Genomic DNA, 19694 nt, shown 5'->3' with positions numbered 1-19694 from the left:
GCGCTGGATTGTGGCGACAAGGGCTTTTGACAGTAACTTCATTTGAAGCCTACTTGTGACAATAAGCGATTTTCATTTCATGTTGTTACTTGGTTGTGTGATTTATATTAAGGAATGATGCAGTAACAAGGATGGTGCCTGCGACATTCTTTGAATTAATTTGCTCTTCAAATGGGCAGTTAAATCATGAGCACCTTTTCCACAACTTCATACAGGTAATCTGTGTGTTAAAGATAACCATTTATATCTAGTCGAGGTCAATTTTAGGGGCCTTGTGAAATCTGGATTTGTTTTAAGTTTTTGAGAAATGGCATACAATCACCATTGTTTTCCTTTCTACAGATCAGCATACAGAATCACAATGTTAGTTCATTGGAGTACCAAGTCAAATTCCATGGTCATTTTATGTAAATATGCTGCAGCGTACCATGTCCATTTGTAGGCCAAATCAGAGCAAACTGGTATCTTCTACTTTATCACCTGACACTAATAGGTCATAGAGTATTAGGGATCTTGTATTCAGCTTTATCTCTGTGGACAGTGTTGGGCATTAATTATGGTTGAGTAAAAACTGCACAAAAGTTGTACAATCAAAGTAGCCAGCTTGTTCTGTTGCAATACATTAGCTATTTCTTTATATTCACAGCCAGCATCTATTTCTTACCATCTGGATGGAAAAAAATAAAAATAGTTTGTGACACGGCTTTAGCAGAGAATACAAGATAATTAAACCTATGCTGTGAAGTTTAGCTGTACGAGTACGGAAGTTATTTTAGGTCCTTTTGGTGTCATTGTTCAATGCAGCAGACAAGAGTTAATGTCATTTGTTGAGATTGTTTACCAGAGTGAGAGTGGACTGCCGTTAGCTTACAGCTTTCTAGGAAAATAAGCAGAGGGTCTACTATTTGCTGCAGTGCAATGCTTGAAAATAAAAACTCACACACATACACACTGCATCCTTTCAACTCTTAATAATCAGTCAACTGATTAGAAGCACTTCAGTATCTAGAAATTAAACTGTACAGATTTATTCCAGTCACAGTACAGAAACTCATGACAATATAAATAAATTCAAATAGTTAGACGGAAACTTGATTGGACTAACACAAAGATCACTTGCTATCTACTTGGATTTCCATGTTTAAGTTTTAATTGCTTATAGAGTCCAGAAATCATGAATAACCTATGACTATCTAGTTTACAGTATCTGTTCAGATTGCTATTCAGACTGGTTTTAAGTGAGACAGTGAATCTAAAATTGGATAAGTATATCAATTTGAAATTGAATTCCATTCAAAGTTAATGCTTTAATGTAATATATAAATACACCACAATATGTACAAGCTACAGTACTTCTGTGTATTTTCCCAATGGATTATCCTGGTACTATGCACATTCTCAAATGCAAACATACAATGTTCCTGTGATTTTCCAACTGCAATATCAGATGTTGTGTGACATCTTAATTTTGTACTGATCAATTTAGTTCAGTAACACTGGCCACCGAATGTGATATTGTTCTCTTTAAATGGAGAAGGGGTCACTTTATAGAATGTCTGCATCCGTACTGAGAATATCATTTCCCAGTGAATGTCATCCAATGTTAGTTTGCAGCTGATGTGTACAATGGTTGTACCACTTACATACATACAACGGTAAACCAACTTGAGGTAGGATGGTATTCATCCTACTGTTTCATCTGTATAATGTGCAAAGTAAATATTCCTTGTAGTTTGTAATTTAGAATTTTAAATTCTGCTAAGGCAGAAGGTCACAGTTTTGTTAATTATGGCTATGTTAACAGTCACATTGGTACAATGTAAACTTCTCTTCAAAAGAATCTCTTAGAGCAATATGCGCTGCCAGATAACATAAAAAAATCATAAGAATTAAACGCAAATTATGCGTTATATATTTACAATGTACCCCGAGATTTGTTCATAACCTAGCAATACATTAAAAACCTTACAGACCACTTTGGATTTACCACCTGTGCCAAAGTCATTGAAACTCTTCAGTGCAGACCTCCAACTTTCTTTGAGGAAGGTGCACATTTCCTGGAGGGCTTTTGCTATTGTTGACAACAGCCGTTACCGATGACAGGATGGAAGCTGATGTTGGACCTCCTGGAGTACGGAAAAAACTCTCCCTGTTGATCGACTGAGCACCCTCGGGTGTAGCTGGCACACTATGCTGTAATATGTAAGAGATCATCATTAACCATTTAAAAGCAATGAAACTTTATGACTTGTTGAAGGACATGCTTTACCACTGCCGCTAGAACTGCTCCTCATTGCAACTTTTTGACAGCACAGTAATGGAATCGGTTTCATGTTCAGCCAATATGTATTAACAAAAGTGTGTCAGCTTCTCTTAATTTTTCAAAAAGTGCTTAACAAAATAGATATTGTATTGCGCTCAAGAATATACATTAGAATTTTATGAAGCTTACAGATTTCAAATGCCTTTATATCATTGAGAAAGATACACATCCCTTCATTTATTTCTACAAGTAATGGTATCCTTCTTTTCCCAAATATTAGAGTACCCAATTCTTTTTTTCCCCAATTAAGGGGCAATTTAGCGTGGCCAATCCACCAAGCCTACACATTTTTTTTGAGTTGTGGAGGTGAGACCCACGCAGAGAATGTGCAACCTCCACATGGATAGTGACCTGGGACCAGCATTGAACCCGGGTCCTCGGCGCTGTGAGGCAGCAGTGCTAACCACTGCGCCACCGTGCTGCCCTATAAAATCCTTTCAAGGACACAATTAATAAATATTGAACGCACTTCATTAGAAGCAGCATAAAACTTTGCGTTGCTCCAGATACTTAATCCAGATTATCTTGAAGATTTCCTATCTCTTAATTATTTTGTTTAGATTGCTAAATACAAATTATATATTGTTTAATTGCTCATCTTGAATGATGAGTTTTTTCTGAACTGTGAAAATGTTGTTTTTTTGTACTATTCCTGCCATGGCAACCCCACTGACAAAAAAAAAATCAGAAACACCACTACCCTACCAGACCATGGAGAGCTGATGTGCTGAACTATTACATTGTTAATCTCCAATTTTCCATTTTGTCAGCTTCAGATGTTGGCAAGGTAAGTGGGGTGGAGGAACCTCAATACAATATGAATGAATTAAATAAAACTCAAATGAGTAAGATTACTGTATGGTACAAGAGTAATTCTTCTACATCCATTAACACCAACATTTCTAGTTAGTTTATGGTCGGGGTGCTTATGTACTTAATGTAAAGTTATGAACGGAAAAGGGAAGTTGTGATTTACTGCAGATATAACAATTACAAAGAAATTCTGGGCGGGATTCTCCGGCCTCCCAGTCGCGTGTTTCTTGGCGGCGGGAGGCAGTGCGCCGGGATTCTCAGTTCCAGTCACTGTCATGCAAGCCACCCCGTGCCGCTGGGAACCTTGCGGCGCCGGGGGGGGGGGGGCTGGGGGGGGGGGGTGTGCGCCTCCGGCAGGATCAGAGAATATCCACTGCCTGTCCGAGAATTCCGGCGTGCAGCACAGAAACAGCCCGTTTGGCCCAACAGGTCCATGCACAACACAAGCCTCCTCCCACCCTACTTCCTCAAACTGTAACATAATCTTGATTATTTTCTCCTGTGTTATCTTTAACGGGAATAATGCCATTCACCTCAACTATCCCTTTTGGGTAAATAATTTTCTCTTTAATTCCTTCTTTGAATTATTAGTGCCTCTCTTGTATTTTTGGCTCCTAATTATGGTCTCTCCATGTGTGGATTAATTTTCTCCATCAACCTCTATCATAACTTCAAAAAAATTGGGCAGCACGGTGGCACAGTGGTTCGCAATGCAGCCTCATGGCGCCGAGGTCCCAGGTTCGATCCCGGCTCTGGGTCACTGTCCCTGTGGAGTTTGCACATTCTCCCTGTGTTTGCGTGGGTTTCGCCCCCACAACCCAAACGATGTGCAGGTTAGGTGGATCGGCCACACTAAATTGCCCCTTAATTGGAAAAATTAATTGGGTACTCTAAATTTATTTTTTTTAAACTTCAAAAAAACTTAATTAGATGAACAAGCTGAAATACAGCTACATGCTGAACTAAGTTGTTGCTTCAAGCAAAATATAATCCCATGAAATTTCCTTGGGACCTCATTAAATTCTAACCCCTGTAACTTCTGCTGAAACTCCACAGGCTCTGCGTAAATGGCATTTCTGATGTTGATCAGAAGCCTGCTTTCTTTGCATCACAAGTGCTTTCTTTAAAACAAAAGGATGATGCTCTGGTTTGCTTCAAGACCAGCACAATTCAAACTAGTGTCATGTGAGAGTACCTTTTAGAAATGGGTGTTTATTGATGGGTGTGTATATAAATATCTGTAGTGAGAGTACCTTTAAGAAATGGGTGTTTATTACTGCAGTGATGTCAGAGAGTGTGTGGAGCTGGGATGTCTGTCAGATTTTTATTTTCGTTTTAGGCTGTTTGCTGCATGGTGTGTTTTTAGTTTCATTTTCAGAGCTGGGTAGCTGCAGTCACAGCCAGATGATGTATGACTCTCTCTCTCTAATCTAAAGACTGTAAATCGATCCTGATGATTTAAAACCAATAACAGTAATGACTTTAACCTGATGTGCTTCTGGTAAAAGGTGTTTTAAGTCTTATGGATGTTAAAAGGAAAGCTTAAAGGATTACTTAGTATTGCATTCCTTGGGGGTTGTATTTGAATTAATGGTTGCTAAGATGTTCACTGTATTTTTTAAAAGCTTAACTTGAGTTCATAGAATAAACATAGTTTTGCTTTAAAAAATATTTTTCCATTTTGGCTGTACCACACCTGTAGAGTGGGCCATGTGCGCCCCATACCACTATCCATTAAAAGTTGTGGGTCAGATGACCTCCATGATACACTTTGGGGTTCTCTAAACCCTGGCCCACAACACTAGACTGAATTTTCATTATTGATCTATATTAATTGGAATCTGATTGTCCATCCTCCACGATGAATTCATAGGCAAATCCACTCATCAATATGGCACTGAACTGCAGAACAGCCTGGATCATTGATCTCTGTGATTTCAGCTGAGAATGTAAATTAAAGCATGTCAGTCTACAGATGGAAAAAGAGCTAAAGACGTTGATTGATTGACTTGGTTGCTATGCTAGTCACTTCCTGGGTAACTGAGGATGTAGTTTTGTGGCAGCAAGTAGCCATTGCTCATGTGAAAAGAAAAACATTTGCATTTATATTGTGCTTTTCACGACTACTGGGTGTCTCAAAGCAGCCATTGAAGTACTTTTTGAAGTGTTGTGATAGAACATAGAACTTACAGAGCAGAAGGAGGCCATTCGGCCCATCAGGTCTGCACCGACCCACTCACTTCCACCCTATCCCCGTATCCCAATAACCCCATCTAACCTTATTTTGGACACTAAGGGCTATAGGGACGTGGCAGCTAATTTGCACTCAGCAAATTCCCACAAACAGCAATGTGATAATGACCAGTTAATCTGGTTTTTTTGTGTGATGCTGATTAATATTGGCCAGGACAGCAGCGATAATGCCACTGCTATTCATCAAAATAGAGCCATGCGATCTTTTACACAGCAGAGCAATCAGATGGGGCCCTGGTTTAACGTCTCATCCAACGTTTCCTCAATTCTGCCCTGGAATGTCAGCCTCGATTTTTGTATTCAAGCCCTGGATAGGATTTGAATCCAGACAAGTTTAATTCAGAGGCAAGTGTGCTACCAACTGAGCAAAGGCTGACACTTGGCAAGTAACAGTAAATTTCAACAAGGAGGAAGGAACAAAAATTTAAAATGGGAAAGTAGAGAAAAATCTGTATTTAAACATATCCTTTCTAGCAAGGCGAGCTGGAGGAATCTGCATCCCACACAGGAAGTATTACTATCTTCCCTACAATCTCAGTTGAGGAATATATCAGCACAGATCAGGTATCAAACTAAATACGGTTTGGGGTTATTCATGAAGGCCCACCTTCTCAATCTTGCCCCTCGCCTGAGGTGTGGTGATCCTCAGGTTAAATCACCACCGGTCAGCTCTCTCCCTCAATGGGAAAAGCAGCCTATGGTCACCTGGCACTATGTCGACTTTAGCTTTAGTTATCTGTACAATGTGTGGATTCCTGTAAGGTACTAATAGTAAGGGCAGCACGGTGGCACAGTGGTTAGCACTGCTGCCTCACGGTGCCGAGGTCCCAGGTTCGATCCCGGCTCTGGGTCACTGTCCGTCTGGAGTTTGCACATTCTCCCTGCGTTTGTGTCGGTTTCGTCCCCACAACCCAAAGATGTGCAGAGTAGTTGGATTGGGCACGCTAAATTGCCCCTTAATTGGGAAAAATGAATTGGGTACTCTAAATTTATTTTTAAAAAGATGCTAATAGTGCATTGCTTATAAGTGGTTGAACAAAGCATTTTAGAGAAGTATTTGACGTTCAATGCAGTTTAGTGTGTTTGAGACTTAGCTCACCTGTTGTATACTAATCAATGCTACAGGTTGTCCAGTCAGCTGGTGGTGAGGAGACACTGGCTTAACAAAGATCATCTTCCCTTGTTGTAGATTTATGTTTCCTGTGAGAGGACTAGCTTGTTCTGGAGAAGCACTTGCCATTGTAGGCCCTTGACTCACTGAAAAGTGCACTCCGGGGTTGATCAAACCAAGATTCTGCAGTGTGAAATTCAGAATCCCTGGGCTGGGACTGTGAATAGGAAAGTGATGACCTGAAGAAGTGAAGGATGATATGCTGGCTTGGCTCAGAGAGGCTACAGAAGGAGCAGCAATCATTGGATAAGGCAATTTCAGAGGGGTTATATGAGTGGCAGAGAAATTAGCTGGAGAGTAGTCTGTAGCAGTCATTGGTGCAACACCTACAAGGAGAGGAAATACATTAATAACTCAATGGCAAAGCAACATATTTTTGGACTGTTGTTAAATAAACATTATATAGTACATGTACGTAGGACTTTAACCAGATAAAATGTGAACAAGCATGACCACTAGAAATACAATATTCCCCTCAATGAAAAGTTCAATTTATTCCCAAAGGAATTACATATCATTGAAATCATGCCTATTCTAGAAAATATCCTACTGGCTGCATCACAGCTTGGTATGACAACTGCTCGGCCCAAGACCGTAAGAAACTTCAGAGAGTCGTGAACACAGCCCAGTCCATCACATGAACCTGCCTCCCGTCCGTTGACTCTGTCTACACCTCCCGCTGCCTGGGGAAAGCAGGCAGCATAATCAAAGGCCCCTCCCACCCGGCTTACTCTGCCAACTTCTTCCATCGGGCAGGAGATACAAAAGTCTGAGAACACGCATGAGCAGACTCAAAAACAGCTTCTTCCCCCCTGTTCCCAGACTCCTAAACGACCCTCTTATGGACCAACCTCATTAACACTACATCCCTGTATACTTCACCCGATGCCTATTATGTATTTTCTTTTCATGTACTTAATAATCTGTTTGAGCTGTTTGCAGAAAAATACTTTTCACTGTACCTCGGTACACGTGACAATAAACAAATCCAATCCAATCTGTACAATTTAGCTTACTGTGGAAATCCTACTGGGTGCATTTGAGTCTTTGGATCGCAGAATAGCCACAAAACAGCTTTGCAGGAGAGGAGAAAGGTTGTGTGAAGAGGAGTAAAACACATGCTCAAAAGGCAGGATTTTCCAACCCGAGGAATTCTCTGAAGTCAATGATCCCTTTGGCTGGTCCATCAAATTTTCCACCCCACAACTGACAATTCCATTGGGGGGAGAGGGGAGGGGAGGGGGGGGGGGGGAATACAGAAATCTGGACTGAGACCGAAGGCTACCCTTTCTACTGAGGGAATTTAATTGAATTTTGACATTAACAAAACACTGCTTCAGCAGGTATTCTGGCAAATTAACAGAAAGTTGGTGCAGAATAGCAACCTGTGCTTTTCCACGGTTTCATGTAACAGTTATAAAGACTGTTTTGTTTGTCCAGCAGAATTGCTGTGCCAAGAATTATTCATCGTTGACCTCTTCAAATGCAAAAAAGTTATTACAAGCATTACAGAGATTGAATTGCTTGAACATGGAGCTTTAATCACAAACCTGATAATGGTGAATGGTAAAGTTGGTGCTCTGGTGAGGACACACATTTATTTTTCATTTCGGGAGACCCACTGCTTAAATTATTGAAAGGTGCCTGCTGTGGTAACGGGATGAGGTATCCAGATGGCAGTACAGTCTGGAGCAAAATAAAGAAATAAACGGGGACAATCAGGATAAAAAAAATAGAAATCATGTACTTGCAAAACCTCAACAAAGCGAAAACTATTTACAGCAGAAGAACAATTTCAGTTTGTGGGCTCAGAGTGCATTTTGCTAATTCCATCTATCAATTCACAAAGTCAAGATCTCACCTCAGACACAGAGTGAAGATGGGCAGGAAATGCAATTGCCACGGGAACAGCTTTTACCGTGGTGGCTTTTCCTTCTGACAAAATAATTCCACACTTTTCTTCATTTTCAAGGAAACATTCAACACTGTGCTCTAGTTTTTCAGAGCCGAGACTCTTATCTTCTGGGGCACTGAGGAACTCTGGGTCAAGATGCAACGCCCGCGGGGAAGCCCGGTTAGTTAGCAAACTTCTGCGGGCCTTTAGCCTTGCTTGATGAATCTCAAAAAGCTCATCTTCATTTGGCGATGGACCCTTGAAAGAAAATGAAGGGAATATTTCTGCTCTGTTTTACATTCGATATTTAGTAGTTAGCATAAATCCAAGACATAACATGTGTGCAAGTTCAATTGGCAGACACCATTGGGAAACGATTATAGCACAACTGCATTAATTTGGACATCAAAATCTATTTTCAATACTCACTTTACCAGAATTTTAAAAGCATAATACTTGGTTGACACATCTACTTTACAAGGCCCTGCAGCATGAAATAACCCACCACTGGTAATTAAAGAAATCTTACAACACCTCACTCATTAAAATGGAATCGATTAGCATGTGATTCAAATTACTTTTAAAACTATTAGGCTTCAAAGGTATAAAATGGTTTGCAAGTTCTGTCAAATTGTTAATAAACCTACTAAATAATTTCTCCATCCCGCCTGCCCTGTTTTCCAGCGTGGTGCGTCCCCACCAGTAGCGGATTCTCTGTTCCCGCAGCAGGCCAATGGGGTTTCCAATTGTGGGCCACCCCACACCATCGGGAAACACGCAGATGTGGGTGCGCTGCCGGTAGGATGGCTACCGGTGACTAGTGCGTGCCTGAGGGGTCTGTGCTGGGACCACAACTTTTCACAATATACATTAATGATCTGGAAGAAAGAACTGAAGGCACTGTTGCTAAATTTGCAGATGATACAAAGATCTGTAGAGGGACAGGTAGTATTAGGGAAGCGGGCGGGCTGCAGAAGGACTTGGACAGGCTAGGAGAGTGGGCAAAGAAGTGGCAGATGGAGTACAATGTGGAAAAGTGTGAGTTTATCCACTTTGGAAGGAGGAATGGAGGCATAGACTATTTTCTAAATGGGGAATGCTTAGGAAATCAGAGTCCTTGTTCAAGATTCTAACGGGTAGGTTCAGTCGGCAGTTGGGAAGACAAATGCAATGTTAACATTCATGTCGAGAGGGCTAGAATAAACGACCAGAGATGTACTTCTGAGGCTGTATAAGGATCTGGTCAAAACCCATTTGGAGTATTGTGATCAGTTTTGGGTCCCATATCTAAGGAAGGATGTGCTGGCTTTGGAAAAGATCCAGAGGAGGTTCACAAGAATGATCCCTGGAATGAAGAGTGTGTCGTATGAGGAACGTTTGAGGACTCTGGGTCTGTACTCATTGGAGTTTAGAAGGATGAGGGGGGGGTCTTATTGAAACTTACAGGATACTGTGAGCCCTGGATAGAGTGGACGTGGAGAGGATGTTTCCAGTTGTAGGAAAAACTAGAAGCAGAGGACACAATCTCAGATGATCCTTTAAAACAGAGATGAGGAGACATTTCTTCAGCCAGAGGGTGGTGAATCTGTGGAACTCTTTGCCACGGAGTGTCTTTAAGACAGAAATAGATAGGTTCTTGATTAATAAGGGGATCAAGGGTTATGGGAAGAAGCCAGGAGAATGGGGATGAGAAAAATATCAGCCATGTTTGGCAAAGCAGACTCGATGGGCCAAGTGGTCTAATTCTGCTCCTATATCTTATGGAGGATCCCACCAACGGAGAATTCCGCAGGTAGTCTTTTGGATTGAGATTGGGGGAGGTCTGTGTTGGAAATAACACTTAGGTTCAGGAAGATCTCATGATTGGCAGCTCAGATATATTGCCCAAGCCAATATTTTCATATATGCTTTGACAATGAACATTGGCTGCCTTTTTAAAGAAAAAATCCTAAAGATATTCTGGACAAGTACTACATTGCCTTTAACCATTGTACATGCAGCATTCAATGGATAGGAACACAGAATCAGGAATCTAGCCTGTGGCTAATTTCCATGCCTCAGTGCCACCTCGGCAACTTGCCACAAGCCATGGATCAAGCCAGGAACGCAGTTGGCCTGCATGATGCTGACTACACGTTTAGGGGCTAGAGGAAGGAATTCGCAATTTCCATTTGCAACAAAAAGAAGTTGGCATCAGTTAAAATGATGGCCATTACTCTTGGCAGTTATTTAAATAAAATCACCATGAATTGGTCATTTGAAAAATTCAATTATGCATTTTTATCATTTCACTTTACCCTTAATGAATCAACATCCTTTGTTGGCTGGCTCTCCGATTTATTCACCGCTTTGGAATGCAAAACTTCACTGATGTCACGTGTGGAGGATTGCTTCAGGCATCGGTCAGGGAGTGTATCACGTTTGGCTGCTTTGCTATTTTGGTTGTCGTTCGCAGTTTTCGTCCCATCAGGATACACTTCAGCAGTCCGTTTATTGGAGTGGTTCCTTGAATTTGAATCATCCGGACTTACAATTTGTTTTTCTGTGGGAAATGATATGGACGGCACAAAGCCAGAGGGGTGTGCAGTCAGGTTTCTTGGCTGTGGAGGTTGGAAACATATTGTATAAGATCCACTAGAGTGATTTTGAGGTAATATCACTGGTAAAACAGAAGAATATTGTCCATGCACCAAAGGAAACACGCCGAGAGGCTGAAATGCTGATTTAACGTGAGGGAATACTGCTGAATTAACTCCAGAACACAGTGTTGGCTCAACAAGTCCAGGAGGGTTATCAAGTTTTGACATCTCTTGTGAGGAACATGGTTTTGATGGCGACGTGATGAGTTCACCGGCATTCAGGCTGAGGGGGAGCGAAAATACAAACTTCAAAAATCTGACTGTTTAAAAAGAAAAATGGTTGTTGCACAACATTTTAAATATTATTTCCTTTCATCTTGTACCAAGCAATAGGCTATCCTTCAGTAACATTCAACATGTTGCTCCAGTTATACTTTAAGGCCCCCCCCCCCCCCCCCCCCACACACACACACAAACATGGCAATAATATCTGTGGACAGGAGATTCTGGAGGTACACCCACAGACTCACTGGATGCTTGCTGCTAAACAGTAAGGGGTGGACGGCGAACCCAAAGCGCTCTTTTACCTCAGAAAACACTTTTAGTGGTGAATGCTAAGTTGGCTTGGGATGTTTGTGTGCAGGCTGTGTAATTCAGTAACTGATCGTATGGGGGGCGGGGGGGGGGGGATGTCTGCCTGAACCAGGAAAGTGAGTGTTGGCTTCAAACCTTACCATGTTTCCGCTCCTATTATAGAAGCTCCTTACCTTGAGCTGAGGATTCTGCTTCTCAGGTATTGGCAACTCGCCAAAAATGGGGTGGGAGTTAGTGGTGGAATAAGGACTGTTTGCAGTATGTGAGAGGGAGCAGTGGGAGCTGATTAGAGTGTGTCGGAGGGTAAGGGAGAGGAAAGGGATTGTTTGCTGTGTGTGCAAAGGAGAGAGCAGAGGTGCTGATCATTGTGCAGGGGAGAAAGAGGACTGATTACTGTGTGTGGAACTTAGGGGGTGGCTAATTACTGTGTATGTTGGGTGTTGCTGATTATTGTGTGTGTGGGGGAGAGCTTCACTGAATATTCTGACACTGGGGAATGTGGGGCGGGATTCTCTGAGCCCGCGCCGGTTGGGAGAATCCCCGTTCGTGCCGGTTTTTCGCATGATGCCAGTCCGATGCCATTTCGCGATTCTCCCAACAGGCCCAAACGGTGCGGTCGTGATCGGCGCAGAGCGGCCCAGAGAATCGCCGGAGGGGGTCCGTTTAGCGATTCTCCGCGGCCCCGATGATTCTGCGGCCCGGGTGGGCTGAATTCCTGATGGCATGACCCCAGGTCACACCAGCGCCGTTCTAACCTGCTTTTCAAAACCGTGAGCCAGTCGTGCTGGCTCCCGATCTGGAAGCAGGACATGAGAGGGTCGGTGTGGGGAACCTCCGGGTGGCGGGACGGTCACAGCCGTGGCTGGGGGGGGGGGGGGGGGGGGGGGATGGCGGCCTCCAGGTTCGGAGGGAGGGGGAAGAGAGGGGTTGTGGGGTTACTTTAGGGCAGCACGGTGGCGCAGTGAGTTAACGCTGCAGCCTCACGGCGCCGAGGTCCCAGGTTCGATCCCGGCTCGAGGTCACTGTCCGTGTGGAGTTTACCCATTGTCCCCGTGTTTGTGTGGGTTTCGCCCTCATAACCCAAAGATGTGCAGGGCAGGTGAATTTACCACGCTAAATTGCCGCTTAATTGGAAAAAATAAATTGGGTATTCTAAATTTGTTCAAAAAAAAATATTTTAAGGGGCAGCAGGGTAGCATGGTGGTTAGCATAAATGCTTCACAGCTCCAGGGTCCCAGGTTCAATTCCTGGCTGGGTCACTGTCTGTGTGGAGTCTGCACGTCCTCCCCCTGTGTGCGTGGGTTTCCTCCGGGTGATCCGGTTTCCTCCCACAGTCCAAAGATGTGCGGGTTAGGTGGATTGGCCATGCTAAATTGCCCGTAGTGTCCTAATAAAAGTAAGGTTAAGGGGGGGGGGGGGGGTTGTTGGCTTACGGGTATAGTGTGGATACGTGCGTTTGAGTGGGGTGATCATGGCTCGGCTCGGCACAACATTGAGGGCCGAAGGGCCTGTTCTGTGCTGTACTGTTCTATGTTCTATCTAGAGGGCGTGGGCAGACAGCACCGCCGGCCGGGAACAGGCCGCCATGGCAGGGCGGTGCCTGCCATTATGGCGGCCAGGCTGATGGGCACTGACCCCGTGCACTGGCTGAGGGCAACCCCTCCCGTCCAGGGCCGCACCCATGGCAGCCCCCATGGAGGGCAGTGCCATCCATCAGTGGCGCCACCATGAGAGTCGTGCAACAGGAGTCGGGGCACATGGGATATGGCCAGGGGTGGGTGTGCATGCACGTGTGTGGCGCAAGCATGGCGTAACCAGCCAGCCAGGGCGGCCATTAAGCCCATGGCATATATGGTTGTGGAGGGGTCCATGTGCCATGGTAAAACCTGTTGTCTACCCCGCCCCACTGCCTGCAGATCATAATGTTTGGGCACCAGCAGCAATGTTGGCCGCCATGGCGGGGGCCGCTGCCCTGCATGCAGCCCTGTGGCAGCTTTGGCACAGGCGGTTCAGAGAGGCGACACAGCGACACTCTGCAGCAGCAGAGGGACGGGCTGCAGGAGGCTAGGTGGCACCCGCTCAGGCTGCAGGGCCGCCCGACCGACAGGCGCAGGAGGAGGAGGCCAACGACAGGGGCAAGGGACAGGTTGAGGATACCGACGTGGATGGGGGGGGGGATGGAGGAGGAGGAGGTGGTGGCATGGCACCGGAGGCGGCCGATGAGACCTCGTGTCTACCGGCGCCGCATGTCCTTTGAGGATATGCCGGACAGGGCATGCAGGAGGAGACTCCGAATGAGCCGGGAGACCGTCACCCATATCTGCCACCTGATGGCACACCTGGCACCGCGTGGAACAGGGGGAGGACATGCTATCCCGATGACCGTCACGGTTACGGTGGCCCTAAACTTCTACGCGACGGGGTCATTCCAGTCGCCGAGCGGGGACCTGTCCAGCATCTCCCAGACATCGGTGCACCCGTGCAGTGACTGACGCCCTGTATGACATCGCGGCCCGCAACATCCACTTCCCTGTGGACCATGCCCACCAGAATGCCCGGGCAGCGGGATTCGCAGCCGTGGCCAGGATACCCATGGTCCAGGGGGCGATCAATGGGGTTCATGTCGCCATGTGGCCTCCAGCAGAGAACAGGAACGTGTTCATGAACAGGAAGGGGACCTACTCCATGAACATTCAGGTGGTCTGTGACCACCAGATGAAGAACCTGCACGTCTGCGCCGGTACCTGGGCAGTGTACATGATGCATTTTCCTGGCACAATCGTTCATCCCCGCCATGTTCGAGGAACCCCCCCCAACCAGCTGATTGCTGGGCGACAAGGGTTACCCGTTGCGGTCATGGCTGATGACGCCTATATGGAGGCCACAGACCGACGTACAGACCAGCTACAATGAGGCCCATGCAGCAACCAGGGGTGTAATAGAGAGGTGCTTTGGGCTGCTGAAGATGCGCTTCAAGGCGCTGAGGTCCCAGGTTCGATCCCGGCTCTGGGTCACTGTCCGTCTGGAGTTTGCACATTCTCCCCTTGTTTGCATGGGTTTCACCCCCACAACCCAAAAATGTGCAGAGTAGATGGATTGGCCACACTAAATTGCCCCTTAATTTGAAAAAATTATTGGGTAATCTAAATTTTTAAAAAAAGATGCGCTTCAGGTGCCTGGACACTCTGGAGGGGCCCTCCAGTACCTGTCGGAGTGGTCGGCCGCATCGTTGTGGTCTGCTGCGTCCTCCACAATATAGCCCAATAGAGGGGCAATGTGCTGGAGGAGGAGGAGGGGGCACCTGAGGAAGGGCGCGGCTCTCCGGATGGGGAGGGGAGGAATTCGACTGGACATGGGGTCTGGAAATGGACGGGAGACAAGCGAGCATGGGAGGCGTTGATCGCCGCACATTTCACCAACTAGCTGGTAGGGACTCGTTGAGCACGGGCACTGACGCCACTGTATGCACCAACCCGCACCCCCACCTCCCACAACACCCATGCGGTGCACCACCCACCACCCTTACCTCCCACACGACCTCATGCACCACACCCCTCCATTACACATCCACCTGCGGCACAATGGGCTGGGCTCACACGGTTGCTTGTATAAGCGGGTGTGCTCGATGCCATGGAGGATGATGACAACCCACACTGCGATAAACTGCGAGCTCGAAATCGTCAGACACTGTCTGACTCATGGGCACATTTACGCACTCCATCTGGTGGTCCCTGTATGCGGGCTGGACACTCCATTACATGGCTCTGTCGAACCGCTGGGGGCGTGGTGGCATGGACGGGGGGGGGGACACGCACAATACACCAATCGGGGCTCAGGTTCCTTAACCCCTCGACCACAGTGGTACTCAGTCCCCTACCCGACCCTGCAGGCATCAGACATAGTACAGAGGCAACTTGCATTAGTGTAACGGTGAGTTTAATTAGAAAGGATATATACACATGCTCTAGCCCCTATAACTAATAGTGCCCTGTATCCGTGCCAACTTACTAGGTGTCTAACTTTCTGGCCTTACGGGCCCCACCACTACGTCTGTGAGCTTCCCAAGACGGTGCAGCAGGAGTCAAGGTGGACTGCTGGGACTCCTGCCCTGCGACTTGGCTCCCCATCGGCACTCGTTTCCTGGGGCGGCCCGGCCTGGATGGGCCATGCTGCTCCTCAGGCGTCCTGGATGGCGTGGTGCCACCCTGATCTGTCCGCTGCCCACCAGATGCACCAGGGACGGAACGGGGGGGGGGGGGGGGGGGGGGGGGGGGGGAGTCCGATGTGCTGCGGTGTTCCGAGACCTCCCCCCAGGAGTCACCGGCACAGGCCCCAGCCCCATCTCCTCCCTCGAGGTGCCCAGTGGCCCCATGGCCTCTCCATGGGACGGTGGTGTGAGCGGAGACAAGCCCCAAGGCACCACCAACACCTGGCGCTGCCAGACCTGGAGGCCCGCTGTGGTATCGACCAGGGACGGAATGTCAGCTGCGATGGAGCTGCTCCTACCTCCACCTGCTGTACCGGTACGGCTGTGTGGTATACACCAGTCAGTGTCCCAGAGCCTCATCATTAAAGTGACCAACCGAGGTGGTAGTGTCTCCGATGGTGGACGGTGTAGGAGATAGCAGTGCCGAGAAATCAAGATTGTCACCGGAGCCAAAGTCCGGGGTCTCCTGCATCGAACCCTGGCCCGATGGGCCCGGAGTCGCTCCCATCTGCGTGTCACTGTCCATTCTCTCAGTCCTCTGGGTTGGCGTTCTCTGCGAGTCCATCGGTGAGTCCGTCCTCTTGTGTGTCAGTGTCCTTGGTGTCGTGTGCATCTGGGTCCTGGGTGTCTGTGTCCTGGCTTTCGGTGTCCTGGGTGTCCGTCCTCTGTGTCTCTGTCTCCTGGGTCTCCGTTTCAGTGGACCGGCTTCCATGGCGTTTGGCCTCCCCGCGGTGGCCTGCGTCCCTGGGGGCCACTGGGCTTGTCACTGGCCGTTGGCCTTCAACGGCAGACGGGCCGGGAACACCGGTAGCTGGTCCTGTGAGACACAAGACAGCACGTATCATTAGGCAGGTGGCCGGCGGGGAATGGGATGCAGTGGGGGAGGATGGGGGGGGCGGGGGAGAGAACAGGCGGGGGGCGGTCTCACTTGCTGTTTCGCATCCGACCTGACAGCCGGCAACATCCTGGTCCTTGGCTCCGCCTATGAAGTCCAATTCCCTCTGCTCATGGACGGTGAGCGGGTGCAGTACGAATGGACCTCCTCCGGTTCTTTCCCGCTCCCTGTGGTGGTGGGCAGTCTTCTCCTGGGGGCGAGGAACAAACATCCGTGTTAGGCGGTCCGACGCAGGCAGCGCAGATGTTGGGTATATGATGGAATGGCAGCACAGGGCACCCGGCCAAAGCCCCTGGCATGGGTGGGTGCAGCACATGTGCGTCAGGTAGGGAGTTGCACCATCCCCCTGGGGGGGTGGGGCGCCTTTCACATGTGCTGGTGGTATGTGGGGGTGGTGCAAGGGGCACGTCACTGTGTACTCACCCTGCCTGCCCTCGTGAGGTCGTGCATCTTCTTGCAGCACCGTTCGCCAGTACGTGGGGTGTGCCCCTCGGCGCTGACGGCATTGCCCACCTCCCTCCACATACATCAGATGGTGCTGCGTGGGTGATGGTATCCACGTCTGGGGCACAGGATCGCTCTCCTCTCCTCAACCGCGTCCAGGGGCGTGTCCAGGTCGTGGTCCCGGAACCTCGGGGCGGGACGGTGCGTGGCGGCCATCTTGCGGGTCTTGGGGCTCGCGCACCTTTAGCGATGCATTCCGGCGTCATTGACACGTCGCGCCTATCTGACGCCGGTCTGGGGCCGCTCCCACCTCGCTTCTCGCCGCGCCCGTGATGGCCCCTTGCGGCCAGAATCACTACTGAGAGCAGCCCGTTCACGCCGTCGTAAAACCGAAGAGTTTTACGACGCCGTCAACACTTAGCCGCTGGATCGGAGAATCCCGCCCATGGAGTTAGGTTGAAACCTACATGAGTAAACATCTACATTTTACCAAGCATTTCAAGAACAGATTTTCATATTGACGCGGTATTATGTGTTGATCTTCGATATGCAAACTTAATTATATACTGTATATGACTATGCTGATTTATTGTTGCTGTTGTCTGGGTTCACATTTATTTTCAAGCATTAAAATAGGGTTCCACTGGAAAATAGTTTAGAAAACTGTTTTAAGCAGTATTGATTCACAGAGGACTTGCTTTGTTTCTTTTTGTGTGTTTAAAATGGGCACAATTCTAATGAAATTTGATTACAAGTAAGTCTTAGAAAGATTTTAATCATTTTAAATACTTGGTCTAAAATTATCTGCATATTATAGCATTTGAGAATCTAGTGAAGGCTGTGCAAATGTTGAATTTCTGGCACTTACTTAGATTGGGCTTCCAATTGAAGTTTACAGATTGTAGCAAGCTGATCCATTTTACTTGGGTATAATCCAGTTTTGGATGAATCACCTTTTCAATGGAAAAAAAAAATCACTAATTAGTCAATCCACATATTTAATAATATGGCATGATACTTAATATGCATTTTTAAAGCAGAATGAAGAAATGGTCATTTTCATTTGGTGGGTAGAAGAGGAAAAATGGAGAAATAAAGGGAACACAATACCACCAAAGATGCCTCGCTGCCAACAGACCATTGTAGTGGCTGTGCCTGTTATCTCTGAGCATGCTCAGATAGCTACCAGCAGCCATGTTTAATAGTGGCCCTTATGTACTGCGTTGACCACAGTGATTCTGGAATGACATGGAATTAGTATTTTTCTTTTCTCACGATTCCCTCAGTCTGACCGTGTTCAGCTTACTGGTAATGATATCAAAATTGCACATAATCTACTGGTTAGCATAACTGCATTGTATTCCTGTAGTAGGCTTATTTGAAATTGCACCCCCCCCCCCCCCCGGCGTTACATTTCACACGCAAGAATATAAGAAATAGGAGGAGTAGGCCATTCAGGCCCGCTCCACTATTCAATACGATTATGGCTCATCTTCTACCTCAGCTATACCTATTATAATAATATAATAATCTTTATTGTCACAAGTAGGCTTACATTAACACTGCAATGAAGTTACTGTGAAAATACCCTAGTCGCCACACTCCAGCGCCTGTTTGGGTACACAGAGGGAGAATTCAGAATCTCCAAATTGAAATGAAAATCACTTATTGTCACGAGTAGGCTTCAATGAAGCTACTGTGAAAAGCCCCCTAAATTACCTAACAGCACGTCTTTCAGGACTTGTGGGAGGAAACCGGAGTGCCTGGAGAAAACCCACGCAGACACTGGGAGAAAGTACAGACTCCACAGTTACCCAAGCCGGGAATCAAACCTAGGACCCTGGCGCTGTGAAGCCATAGTGCTAACTACTATGCAACCGTGCTGCCCTCACCTTTCCACACTATCCCCATATCCTTCAGTACCCAAAAATGTATCAATCTATGATTTGAACATGTGCAGTGACTGGGCATCCATAGTATCATCTCTCTAGGTGGAGAATTCCTAACGTCCTCTGTTAAGCACCTTAACCTAAGAGCACCGTTCATATTTTTAAATTCCAGGGAATATAGGCCCAGTCTACTCAATCTCATCATTGGAGGAATCAGTCCCATGAACCTTTGTTGCACTCCCTCAAAAGCAAGTATATCCCTCCTAATGTAAGGAGAGTGAAACAGTACAGTATTCCAGGTGTTGTTTCACCTCGTTTTTAAGACTGAAGGATGACAAGTGGTAATGACCTGGAACTCACTGTCTGCAAGCGTGGTGGAAGTGCAGATGATTAACTCTTTCAAAAAGGAAATTGGATGCACATTTAAGAAAAATAAATTTATTTGACTACAGGAATATAATGGGAGAATGGGACTGATTGAATTCCTCTGCAGAGAGCTAGCGTGGACTTAATGAGTTGAACAGCCTTCTTCTATGCGTAATGACTCTGCGACATTCTATCAGTTCATTCATCCAAGTCATTGATACGAATTGTAAATATCTGAGGCCCAAGGTCTGATCATTCCAGTACCT

General features: G+C 46.7%; 1 protein-coding gene across 1 annotated transcript in view; it reads right to left on the bottom strand.

Annotated features, from left to right (window-relative positions):
* Window positions 1–1006: 1006 nt before the first annotated feature.
* The window catches only part of LOC119971975 (transcription factor E2F8-like), a 42289-nt gene continuing 23601 nt past the window's right edge, over window positions 1007–19694 (bottom strand). The window contains 6 exon segments of the mRNA XM_038808372.1: window positions 1007–2193; window positions 6489–6886; window positions 8111–8246; window positions 8422–8712; window positions 10752–11316; window positions 18042–18126. Coding sequence (XP_038664300.1) covers window positions 2002–2193; window positions 6489–6886; window positions 8111–8246; window positions 8422–8712; window positions 10752–11316; window positions 18042–18126 — 1667 coding nt within the window. The 3' untranslated portion in view covers window positions 1007–2001.

The sequence above is a fragment of the Scyliorhinus canicula genome, chromosome 9 (assembly GCF_902713615.1).
Source record: "Scyliorhinus canicula chromosome 9, sScyCan1.1, whole genome shotgun sequence".
Lineage (NCBI taxonomy): Eukaryota > Metazoa > Chordata > Chondrichthyes > Carcharhiniformes > Scyliorhinidae > Scyliorhinus > Scyliorhinus canicula.
The sequence above is the reverse complement of the archived record's forward strand: the minus strand, read 5'-3'. Positions and strand labels throughout refer to the sequence as shown.